At 43.2% G+C, this 12,495-nt stretch overlaps 1 protein-coding gene across 2 annotated transcripts in view; it reads right to left on the bottom strand.

Annotated features, from left to right (window-relative positions):
• UBTF (upstream binding transcription factor) overlaps positions 1 to 12,495 on the bottom strand; it is a 324,947-nt gene that overhangs the window by 71,106 nt on the left and 241,346 nt on the right. For both annotated transcript variants that reach the window (XM_070944829.1, XM_070944830.1), the window contains 3 exons: positions 11,502 to 11,691; positions 11,189 to 11,236; positions 9,742 to 9,810 (listed from right to left, as the gene is read on the bottom strand). In XM_070944829.1, the coding sequence (XP_070800930.1) occupies positions 9,742 to 9,810; positions 11,189 to 11,236; positions 11,502 to 11,691 (307 nt within the window). The remainder of the gene's footprint in view (positions 1 to 9,741; positions 9,811 to 11,188; positions 11,237 to 11,501; positions 11,692 to 12,495) is intronic.

Below are 12,495 nucleotides of genomic sequence, written 5' to 3'. Positions count from 1 at the left end.
CTCCACCATCGTCCAGCGGCAACCGACACCCCCGCGGCCATTGCCGACGCCGCTTCCACCAGGGCTCCCACCATACTCCAGAGTCCCCAGGAGCCTTAAAAAGCCCCAGAGAAGCCATGGATCCGGGGAGCCACTGTATCACCGCCGCCACCGCCACAGAGTCGCCACCGCCGGCCCATGCTGGAGGGAGAGAAAAGCGCCGCCAGTCAAGCCACTACCGCCGTGGCTCTGCGGCGCCTTCAAACGACCGTTTCTTCCTCGCCCCGATGTCCCGGAGGGCAAAAAAACCCTCAATAGGCCGGGAAGAAGACCCCTTTGGTAGGACTGGGGGCCACGGTGGACATATTGGCCTCAGGAACCTTCGAAAATCACCAGGATCACACCATCCTCCGGGAGCGTCTCAGGCAAGGTCCGCCATCTTGGGCGGGTCTTCTTGGGTCACCACTTGACCTGCGTAGTTCAGTTGTTACAGTGGTCTCGGAACGAGAGGTTGAGTTCTGTGTGTCTCCCGGAGGCACTTTCGGAACTCTCTCGAACTCTGCTGCTGGCGCGGGCCTATCTTGCTGAACATCTATCACTTCCTCTCCCAGCTGGAACAGTGGACTGTCGCTGCCCTCGAGAACTCTCTCCTGGACCCCAGATAAGTGTTCGCTGTCTCTGGTCGGGTTTGAGTGCTGTCTCTGTTGTTCGTTTGTATTCTCTGTGGGGCCTGGCCTGTTTCTGTGGTTTCTATGTGAAGTTTCTTTTCTTGCCATTGTGTTTCGTCTTGTGAGTTGTGTTCCTTTCTGACTATTCGGCCTCTGAGTTGGTCTATGTGTCTTTTCCAGCTCCGGCCATCCTCCGTTTCTATCCGGTAGGATAGAGGGCCTGTGATTTGAGTTATTTCTGCTAGGACCCATAAGGGGTTTCCGCTGAAATTCTTTGCATACACTTTGTCCCCTACTTGGAACTGTCTAACCTTACTGGTTGAATCTACTGGTTTCTCTGTGCTGTAATGGAGGTGTAGTCTGTCTAAATTAGACCTTAGCTTCCTCCCCATTAGCAGTTCTGCAGGGCTTCTGTGTGTGTTGGTACTCGGTGTTATGTGCTGTATACTAAGCAGTTTATCTATCTTCGCTTGTATGTCTCCCGGGCCCAATCTTGCTAGGGTCTCCTTGGTTGTTGTCACCATCCGTTCCGCCAATCCATTAGTGGACGGTTTTCCCAGTGCGGATAGTGCATGCCGGATCCCCTGACTAGCTAAAAACATTTAGAATTGGTTAGCCGTGAATTGGGGCCCGTTATTGGAAACTACCAAATTGGGCAGCCCATGTGTTGCGAACAGTCTCCGGAGAACTCGGATGACTGCTTCAGATGTCGTCGATGGCATTACATTTACTTCCAACCACTTGGAATAGGCATTGTCGATAATGAGAAATGTGTTCCCTTGACAGGGTCCTGCAAAATCTATGTGTATTTGGGACCAAAGAGTCCCTGGGTTTTCCCAGTCATGTGTGGGTGCTGTGTGTGGTGCTGGGCGAGATTCTTGGCAGGGTGTGCAAGTTGCGACCCATGTTTCTATTTCTTTGTCCATTCCCGGCCACCAAACGTAGCTTCTGGCGAGCGCCTTCATTTTCACTATCCCCAGGTGCCCCTCGTCCAACAACTCTAATATGTCATTTCTTTTCTTTTTTTTTTTATTGAAAAAGTTTTCAATTACAAATTTCCCCCCCCTTTTTACCCCCCTCCTCCCTAACCCCCCTCACCACCCCATCCCCCCTCCCCCCTATGACTTCTTCAAAATAAAAACCTAATACATAACAGATTATATAATATTTTACCATCCCCTTACTCCCTCCTCCAAATACTGACCCTTACTCCTAGTGATATTATTAATATTATTACTTCCCCCTCTTACCATACACTTCAAAATAACATTCCATTATAACACTATGTAATAACTTCTAATTTAACACAGTAATATTATTATAACTCCCAATTTATCGATAATCTGCCCTTTTTTTCTCCTCCCCCATACTTATGTCTGTATATTAATATAACATTTCAAAATAACCTTCCACTTTAAAACTATATAATAAATCCTACTTTAACATTTAATCTTTTGTGTATATTAATATGACATTTCAACGCAGCCTTTCCCATATATTCTAGTTTTACATTTGTTCTACACTATCCATTTCCTCCACTCCCATAAATATATCTCTTAAGCATCCCTTTTCTTAATCTGTATAATCAAATCACTAACCTATCTCCACCCACTTTCCTACAAAATTACCATACACAACAATTCTTAATATCTTTGTTCTTCTGCCCATCCTACTAAAAAATATTCCCTTATATAAACAAAATCAATGACTTTAAATTTATAATCCATACAATATCTTCTTTAATATCTTTCCACTGGATTGCTGACTCCATCATCCGAATTAGGGTAACATAACATCCCAGTTGCAACAGAATATTCAAAATCCTCAGTTATCATCTGCCCCCATCAATAATGAATATCTTCGTATATATATAAGAAAAAAGAAAACAACCACCCGAGTGACTTTATAATTGTAATCCATGAAATATCTGTAATAGTGGCTTTCTTCAGGATTATTAATTCCCATTCTCATAATGGGGTAACAGCCAGATCTTCTGCATGCCCCAGCATAACTCTCTTGCCTTATAGCTCAGCATAAGTATAATACGTTGACCAATGAGAAAAAAAAACAAAACCCAAAAATAGATAATTCCAATCCAACAATTTAAGGCCCTTTTCACATCCCAAAATTACGGCATTGCAGAGGTCTGTCACTCTCCTCAGGATGATATTAACCAATACTTCGCCTCAACCATCTTTTCATATATTCAGTCATATATTTTTTTAAAAAAAATAACTGGCTTCGCTGTTGCTTAATTTAGAAATGTTTATTTTTGTGAGACCTATTTCTTTTTTTCCTTTCTTTTTGTGGGTTTGATCTCCATCCTAATTTACTTTCTGCAAGTTGTGTGTCAACTGATCGATTTTCATTCTGCTTTATAACTTGATCTTGTTGGTTTTGCTTTTGTGACTCATATTTCTTTTCTGTAAGTTGTGTATCAATTAATTGATTTCCATGGTTGTCTGTAGCTTGGTAAGTCGTCACGTTAGAATCCGATACCACTTCTCTCTTATTTATAAATAATCCAGCTGAGGTGTCTGAAGAATCCAAAGGCAATTCATCTACCAAGGCCTCTGTAACTCGATATTTTTCCTTTATTTCTAACTCCTTCTGCTTGTCTTGTGTTGTGCATAAAGATGTTAAGTTCATTTTTAAAATTTTTTGATAAAATTCTTCCGCTTTTTCAACAGTATCTAATTGATATCTTTCTCCTTGATGTCTCAATATTATACCAACTGGAGCATTCCATCTGAATAAAATCTTTCTTTTTTTAAGCTCAGCCACCAGAAAACCAAATTTCTTTCTTTCTAATAACATCTTAGGCGGGAGTTCTTTATAAATCCAAATCTTTCTTCCAAACAATTGCAAAGTAGACTTAAAAGATTTCTGCACAATATTATTTCTTATTTCTTTATCTGTAAAATAATCTCTAGGCAATTGCCTCTGCTTTGCAATCCAGGAGTTTATTCTATAAACTCTATCGATCCTACAAAATACCTCCTCAGGATGAACCTTTAAAATCCCAGCCAGAACTTCAGAAGATATTTTCCTTAAGTCATCTCTGTTATTTTCCTGTAATCCTCTCAGTCTGATCGCATATTCAGTAAAATTATATTGCATCATTAAAACTTCCTTTTCAATACGTTGTTGTATATTTTCTACATTACAATCAGCTTCCATTTTAGGTTTTTCTTCTAAACTATTGTCTTGGATGTTTATCAAATCATTTTCAATTTTTTCTATTTTATTTTCCAAATTATCCTCAATTTCCTCCATTTTAGACTCTAATAGATTAATATTTGTATCCAACCTGATCAAAAATTCTGAGAAACCATTAGCCATTTTTATAATCTTTTCTTTAGTTTCCTGCTTAAATTTCTCAAAGTTCTGATTCATAATCTCATCCCTTCTTACAATCTCCTCCAGAAGAAATTCAATTATATTAAAATCAGTTTTCTGAGACTGTAGGTTAAGAACTTGTTCATATAGTTTGTGGATGGGGGAATCCCCCCCCCCCACTGCTTGTTTATCCAGCTTTGGAAGCCTAAACGCCATATTTCCACACAGGCAAACTTTTTAAAAAGCAAAGCTTCTTTCCAACGAGATCAATATCAAATCAAATCTCCAGAAAAGAGAAAACACAAAAGTGGAGCTTTTTCTTCAATTGTAGCCAAGAGCATTTATTCCGCTACTTTGTGGCTTAATAAGAAACGGAAGGACTTTCCCTTTTCAGCTTCCCTGCTCAAATTTCGGCAGTCGCCATTTTAAAAGCTCTTTTTTACTTTCCTTTGCAAAAGAAGTATAAATACTTGCAATTTAGGGTCACAGGTCCAGATCCAGATCTCATCCTCTTTAGTTAATCTGTTAGTTATCTTGAAAGGCTCGTTTTCGTAGCCTTGCTCTGCAAAAAAGCAGAGGTCTCCCAACGCCCGGAGCAAACGGCGAGTGCTATAGGGAGCCGCATCCGCTCGCCCCCAAGAGTAAAAAAAAAACTCTGGGGACTACGCGGAGAGCTCTACCTACACTCACCTGCTCTATCTCACATTTCCTCCTGGAAATTGAGTTTTTCGAGCCGCCTTTCCGTTGTAAAGGCGGCTCTTTACAGGCGAAGGGGCTGGCGGTCCCAAGGGACCGTCTGGCGGCTACGAAAAGCCCCACACTGTGTTGTCATTTCTTAACACTTTGGGAATTATTACCATATCTCCCCACAACAAACACCCTCTCAACCCTGATAGTTCTGTTCTTCTCGTCTTGAAAGGTTGAAATTCGGCATCTATGTCCGTCTCAGGCCATCCTTTCCAGACCCAATTCAAAACCCGCGCCAAGGTTCTGTCTCTGGTTGTTGCTCTCGTGATGTCAGCAGCCGAGATCTGCGTGTTCTCTATAGTTTCTATTAGTAGTGTGGTTGTGGCTGGTGCTGGGTCTTCCACTGGTTCCGGTAATGGGCATCTGCTGAGGGCGTCAGCGTGGTCGATGGTCTTTCCTGGTCTGTACTTGAGTTGGTAGTCGTAGGCTGCGAGGAATTCCGTCCATCTCAGCATTCTTGGTGATAGGATGGGGGGGGGGGGGGTGTCTGTCTCACGCGATGATCCCCAGGAGCGGCTTGTGGTCCGTGATTAACTTGAACTGTCTTCCGTATAAGTATTCATGGAATCTTTTGATGCCTGCCATGGCGGCCAAAGCTTCCTTGTCGAGCTGGCTGTAGTTTCGCTCGGGCTTGGATAGTGTTTGCAAGTAAAAAGCGATGGGGGCTTCTCTGCCGTTTGGCATACAATGGCTTAACACAGCTCCGATGCCAAACGGGGACGTGTCGCAAGTCAGTCTTAATGGCAGTGTTCCGCTATACTGCACTAGTATGCTGTCCGAAGTTAGCAGTTTTTTTACTTGTTCAAATGCGTTCGACTCCTTCCTCCCCCACATCCAGTCCGTTCTCCTGTCCAATAGCCGGTGTAGTGGCTCAGCAATCGTGGCCTTCTGTGGCAGGAAAACATTGTAAAAGTTCAACAGTCCCAGAAATGCCTGTAACTCTGTTTTATTCCTGGGGGTTGGTGCCTCTCTGATTGCCTTTAACTTTCCCAGGGTGGGTCTTATTCCCGAGCCATCGATTAGGTAGCCCAAGAACTCCACTTGTTCCTCTGCTAGTTGGCACTTGTCCCTTTTCACCTTTAAACCCACCTCCTGGATTCTGGTTAGCACTGCCCTTAAGCGCTGTTGCAGTTGTTTCTGGTTGTTTGCTGATATCAGCACATCATCAAAATAGGGAACGACTCCCTCGATTCCCTGCAGGAGTCGTTCCATGAGGCTTTGGAACAGGCCTGGGGCTACGCTTAATCCAAACTGCAACCGTTTGCATTTGAATGCCCCCCTGTGTGTGACGATTGTCTGTGCTTCGGCTGTGGCATCATCTACAGGTAGCTGTTGATATGCCTGGGCCAGATCAAGCTTCACAAATATCTTTCCTTGCCCCAGGGAGTGTAAAATGTGTTGCACGACGGGCACTGGGTATGCGCTCTGTTGTAACGCCTTATTCAGGGTACTTTTTTTTTTATTTATTTTTTTTATTTTAATTTGATTTATATGCCGCCCTTCTCCGAAGACTCAGGGCGGCTTACAATGTGCTCAGCAATAGCCTTCATCCTTTTGTATATTTATACAAAGTCAGCTTATTGCCCCCACAAACTGGGTCCTCATTTCACCTACCTTAGAAAGGATGGAAGGCTGAGTCAACCTTGAGCCTTGGCGGGATTCGAACCCTGCAGTAATTGCAGGCAGCTGGTCTTAAGCAGCTTAATAACAGGGTGCCTCAAACCCTTGTACTACCAAGGCTTTTGTAGTCTCCACACAGGCGCACTGACCCATCCGGCTTCGTGGGGGTAACTATTGGGGTCTCCCACTTAGCGTGGTCCGTCGGCTCCAAAACCCCCTGGGCAACAAGTTTATACAGTTGCTCATCTATCTTGGGCCGTAGAGCAAAAGGAACCCTCTTAGGTTTAATTCTGACAGGGGCAACCTGGGGATCTAGGTTAAATGATATTGGGGACCCCATGTACTTGCCCAATTTGCCGTTGAAAACGTCTGCGAAGTCCCTCATCAGTTCCTCTACCCAGCCGTCGTCCTCAATTTGATTGATTCCGGTCACTGCCAGTCCCAAAGGCTCAAACCACGCCAGACCCAATAGGCTAGGTCTGTCCCGGTCCACTATGGTGAGGGGCAGTTTTCCTTGGAAGTCCTTGAACTTTATGTTGAAATTCCCGATGCCCAGCACTGGAATCCAGTTCCCCTGATAGTCTTTCAGGGTGAGTCTTTGATGCTTGAGTGCGCTGGTTGTGAGGCTGGGGATTAATTGCTTGATGGTCGTCCAGGAGACCATGGGCAGGCATGACCCTGAGTCGACCTCCATTTTGCATGGTCTCCCCTCGATGTAAACGGTCACTATCTTCTTTGACTTTCCCACGCTCGCGTGGCCGACTATTATTGTCTGATGGGTTTCCCCTCTCTCCGATCCATGGTCCTCACTCCTGCGGTTTCTTCCAAACATCTGTTTCCGGTTTCCTGCTTGGAATTGTCTGGATCGTGGTGGCAGGCTGGTTTGTCTGCTCCTGCGGGATGCTGGCTGAGATGCCTTGCAGGCTCTTGCTATGTGCCCTTTTCGATCGCACTGCTGGCAGATTGCGTCTCGGAACCTGCACTCCATCCTTGGGTGATTTCCTTCGCATCCTGCACACCAGAACTCTTTCTTCCCTTTTTCCTGGGGTCTCCCCTTATGTTCTGAGTGGAGGTGATGCACTTCGTCCCCCTCATCTTCTTCCGACTCAGTTTCTACATCCTCGTAGTGGATTGAGGATTCTTCCTTCCCTTGTGGCCCCTTATTCATTTTCTTCATTGCGGCTGCGGATTTCTGGGATGCCTCAGTCGCCGTTGCTTCCTCCATGGCCTCTTGAAACGTTATTCTGGGCTTTGCGAGTAAATGGCTTTGCAACGCGAGATCCCTCAGCCCCAACATTAAACAGTCCCTCATAGCCTCGTCCAGATTTGAGAATTCGCAAGCAGTGGCTATTTCACGTACTGTTGCCACAAATTCACTTATTGATTCTCCTTCCCTCTGGTCCCTCCAGTAGAATTCGTGCCTTCTTACCAGGGATGAGGCTTGGGGTGCGTAGTGCGCTTTCAGGATGCCTTGCAGGGTTGGCCAGGTCATTGTTCTCAGCTCTGCCGGTGAGGCTAAGGCTTTTGCCATTTTAAAAACGGTGGCTCCACAGTGTGTGATGAAGAGTGCCCTCTTTCTTTGTTCCGATAGGCTTAGCAAGTCGTTTGCTTCCAGGAACATGTGGAATCTCTCCATGTACAATTCCCAGTCTTCTCCAGCCGGGTTGAATGGTGCGGGTGGAATGATTGAAGACATTTTCTTGGCCGTTGAGTTTGATGGCCGCTGATTGCCACGTGGCAGTTCAGTAACTTGGTGTCCGATTGTCCTTCTGAGATCCCACCTTCGTCGCCAGTGTTAGATAATGAGCGCAGAAGGAACACAGGACTAGAACTTCAGTTACAGCAGTTTATTAGCTCCGGTACAGCAATGAACTGTGAGCCCCGGCAGCCTCTTTTAAAGGGAGCTGTCCACGGCTTCAGCCACTGACAGGCTTCCAAATTTCCCGCTCTATTTGTTTGAATCTAATTGGTCCGTTTGAATTGTCATTCAATACTCAACAACTCTCAATCGCTTTTCATGTGCACACCCTTGCTACTCAAGGGTTGCTCTGCGAATTCCTTAACAATCACTACCTTCTTTAGAAACACTTATTTTCTTATTTAGAAACACTTATTTTCCTGGGAATATTTTCTGCTGAGCTTGAAAGCTCAGGAGAAAATAGTTTCGTTAAAGAGCTGCCAACAAGTCCAGATCTGAAGCAATGTTCCCACTTTGGATCTGAATATTGCATACTTCTAGAAGACTGTATGTCTCTTTAAGAGAAAAGGTAAAAATGAAGTTCATCTTGGGTCCTAGGGACCCTGGGACTAGGATTAGCCAGAAGATCCATGTGATGTCTCCTGTGGACGATGACTCCTCCACTTCTTCCTCAGCGGCCTTGAGATAGAATGAGATTGTTCCTGGCACGTCAGAAATTACTGACCCTGAACTGCTAGCAGAACAGGCCTTGGCTGGGGAGAGCTTGCAAACCAGTGAGGAAGAGGGGGAGGAGCTGCCTGCAATAGCGAATGCCAGAGTACGCAGGGCAGAGAGGCGGAGGTCTGACAGATTGGTGGGGGAAAGGCTCTGCCCCTCTTGGTGGGCTGCACTGGGAGCTATTTAGCATGGCAAGCAGAGGGAGGCGTTGCTGGAAACAATGTGTGTGGGTTGTGGCCAGATGTTTGTGAAACGCTGCAATGGATTTAGTGTAAGTTGCCGGGAGACTCTGTGTTTGTGTTTTGGACCCTGTTTCAGCAGCTGGTTATCTGTTTGATGGACTAATTGGCCATTGTGTGGAAGCGTAGTCTGGGGCTTGTTCGTGGCTGGCTTTGCTTGGAAACAACCCTCTGAACTCCTTTCCTGGGCTGTTCCTGTGAATTCTACTTGTAAACACTGAAACTCTGACCATTGGACTAGCTGACAAACCTAATGGGAGGCTCCAACCCTCAGATTGGATTTTGGGTTCTCTTTTGAAACTACCCAGGCAAAGCCTGTATTTCTGAGACTGTATTGAGTTTGCCATATTTTCATGTCTTTGTTATCTACTTGGTCTCAAGCCAAATTGCTGTTTTAATCTAGCAGCTGTGAGAGAGCTGACACATGAAACAGAACTGCTTGGGGGGGGGGGAGACAAAATATAGCTCTCTTTAAACCAACACAGATGTGTGGGTGAATGGGGCAGCACAACCCACCAGCTGCAGAAACATTGTTCTGCTCTCATTCCTGCTGGGAAAAAAACCCCCAAAACCAATTACTGGGTACAGAGTTTCTGGATTTTACAGTATTTCCAAAATTCAATTACTAGTTTCAAAATATCAGCTGACCCTAGGGATAACATTTTTTGTTTGGACTTTTTCACCAGGCATTTTTAGCTGTATAACATAGAAGTGGCACTGTTAAAATACTTACTGGCTTGGACTGCATTGAAGGTTTGATTTTAGGGTTGGGGCCTTGCATCTTCCCCATATTCTTACGTTTCTAATGAGAAAGAAGTGAAAGGTAAGAGAGACAAGCAACATGGGAGACAGCTGCATTCCTTTCCACAAATCAGAGTCTAAAGGAGGCACAATTTCTCTTGCCTACATCTTTCATCCTTACTTAATTACAGCCTGTGGCCCTAAAACATACTCTTGAACATATGGCACTGTAGGATGTGATGCCAAAATTGGTAAAATGAGAAGGCCTTGAAGACAAAACTAACTTGACCCTTCCACCCAAGGATAATGTACAGATAGAGAGTTCTCCTTAATCTCCAGTAGCCTCACACTTATCCTTTACTGCAGGGAGCCCCAAGAATTACTTTTAATACTTTGGGGCAGACTAAGGGCTGCAAAGTGATTGGGATTGCTTCTGGGCAAGATTTTGGTGGTTTTCTTTGCTTTTAGTATAGTGATGTGTATACTTTGGGGTATATTTTACAATTTTTACCTGTTTTCCATCCCCAAATGGCATGGAATTTTATGATCAGATTTCAGAAGTAAGGGTCAGAAGGGGTTTGTAAGAGCCACAAAAATAGGATCTTAAGGCCATAAAAATTGCCCACTCCTGACATATCACTACCACAAATTTCTCTTGAACTTGATTTTAAATATCTGGAAATTGACCACACATCTGCTCCTTTCTAAACAGTTGTGCCCAGACCACATTTTCTTCCATTATAACCTCTGTATAGTAGTTTTTGCAAACTTTTATCCTACCCTGATGTAGTACTCTGTGGTGAGCATCCAGGTGAAAGGCAGCCAGCATATATACTAGCTAACGTGGTCTTCCCCAACCTGACTGCATTTCTGCTGCTGATAGAAGCTATCCTCTATCATCTCTTGAAGACATCAGTTTGGAAAAGGATAACTAAGCATATATATAACTGGAATGACTGGGTAATTTATTTGTTGTCCAACAAGATTTCATCTTTATCTTCAGCATGAATGTTCAGTGCAATTGAACTGCTAAAGAAAAGGCACTATGTTCTAATTTCAGTTTCACTGCCAGCCAGCCATGAGCATGCATACTTGGGACTAAAAGTTGGAAGTAGATGAAGGTGCACGGTCAACCTGTCACCTCTGTTTGTATTCTGTTGCAGTTAGTAGCCACCTCAGTATTGCTAACCCTGACAACAGCATGTCATGAACCCAAATTTCTATTAATTCTGAAAACATTCACTTCCTCATATTGTATTATATGAAGAACCTACTGCACAACATGGACCCTGAAATGCCTGGCAGGCAAATGCCACCTTCCTTTCAGAGCTCCAGCCCTTTCCAAGCTACACTGCATTTCAAGCATAAACCTCAAGAAACATCCTTTTCAGACCAACAGATATGCACTCTCCCTTCACAAATACTTGCAAGGCACTAACACTGGAGGTATGCTCTTTGTAGGCAGCTCTCTCTTGTGGTGACAAGGTCTGTAGAGAAAATAGATGACAAATAGAAAAATAAGATTAAAAGCAGATCAGTGAAGGAGGACAGTTGAGGACTAATGAGACTTGAGAAATATGAATTAAAGGTCACGAAGGACCCACAACTGTGTCACTCATAAAGAACAGTATTTCATATAGAAGCTAGAAAGAAGGACTTCACTTAATTTCTCAGTGGCTTTTTACTTACTGTATCTGTATTTTATTGTAATTTATCAAGGAGCCCTCCTCCCTTCCCCAGTTCACAGCTCACCTTGAGCCAAATATCCAGATGCACTTTGTACTGTTTCTGCTGTTCTTCAGCCAACTTTTTATACTGATCCTTTTGGTTCTGAGAAATCCGTTGCCAGCGGCTCCCAATCTCTACCATCCGCTCCTTCAGAGGAAGGTGGTTGAGTTCACCATTTGAAAGCAGCTCCTGAGAAAATTTCTGATATCCATTCCTGATACATACATGTCAGGGAAATTGTCTATTACTCTAACTTCTCTTCCAATTCAGTGGAACAATGCTATTCAGAACAGGTAATTTATTTTCAACAATTTTTTTAAAAAATGTTTTTATTATACAGTTTTCTTCGTTTTACAGTACAGTTTCTACTTTGCAACGTCTCTATACTGGCTTGTATCCACAGTTTTTTTTTTTACATTTATATATGCTATTGTATTTATATTATATATTTATCATTCTAAATATTTTACATTTTTGTGACATCTTGCCGTAATCTAATATTATATACAATAAGTATTCTTCATCTTTCTTTATACTTATACTTATTTCTAATTTCTATTTCATTAATCGTCTTTCATTGTTAATTTTCTAATCTTTGCATCTACTCTCAAGCCAGTTATACCATATATCCCAAGTTAAATAATATTCTGTTTCTTCTTTGTCTTTGATTTCCATTGTCAACCTATCCATCTCAGCGCATTCTAGTATTTTCTTTATTACCATTTCCTCAGAGGGTATATTTCCATTCTTCCAATTTTGAGCATATACAATTCTAGCCACTGTTATTACATGTAGCATTAAATATTGGGTTTTTTTTTACTATATTTCTCTGTTAATATGCCTAATAGAAATAATTCCGGTTTTAGCTCTATCTGCTGCTTTATCATTTCCTCTAACCTTTTTTTATCCTTATCCAATATTTTTTTCCAATAAACTTTGCCAATTGTCCAAATCGATATTGTGCCCAAAATATTTACACCAAATTGTCATCGTTTCTTTCACCTGTTCCTCAATCATA

The sequence above is a fragment of the Pituophis catenifer genome, unplaced genomic scaffold (genome assembly GCF_029215685.1).
Source record: "Pituophis catenifer annectens isolate HBS135680 unplaced genomic scaffold, rPitCat1.0.hap2 SCAF_5, whole genome shotgun sequence".
NCBI lineage: Eukaryota > Metazoa > Chordata > Lepidosauria > Squamata > Colubridae > Pituophis > Pituophis catenifer.
The sequence above is the reverse complement of the archived record's forward strand: the minus strand, read 5'-3'. Positions and strand labels throughout refer to the sequence as shown.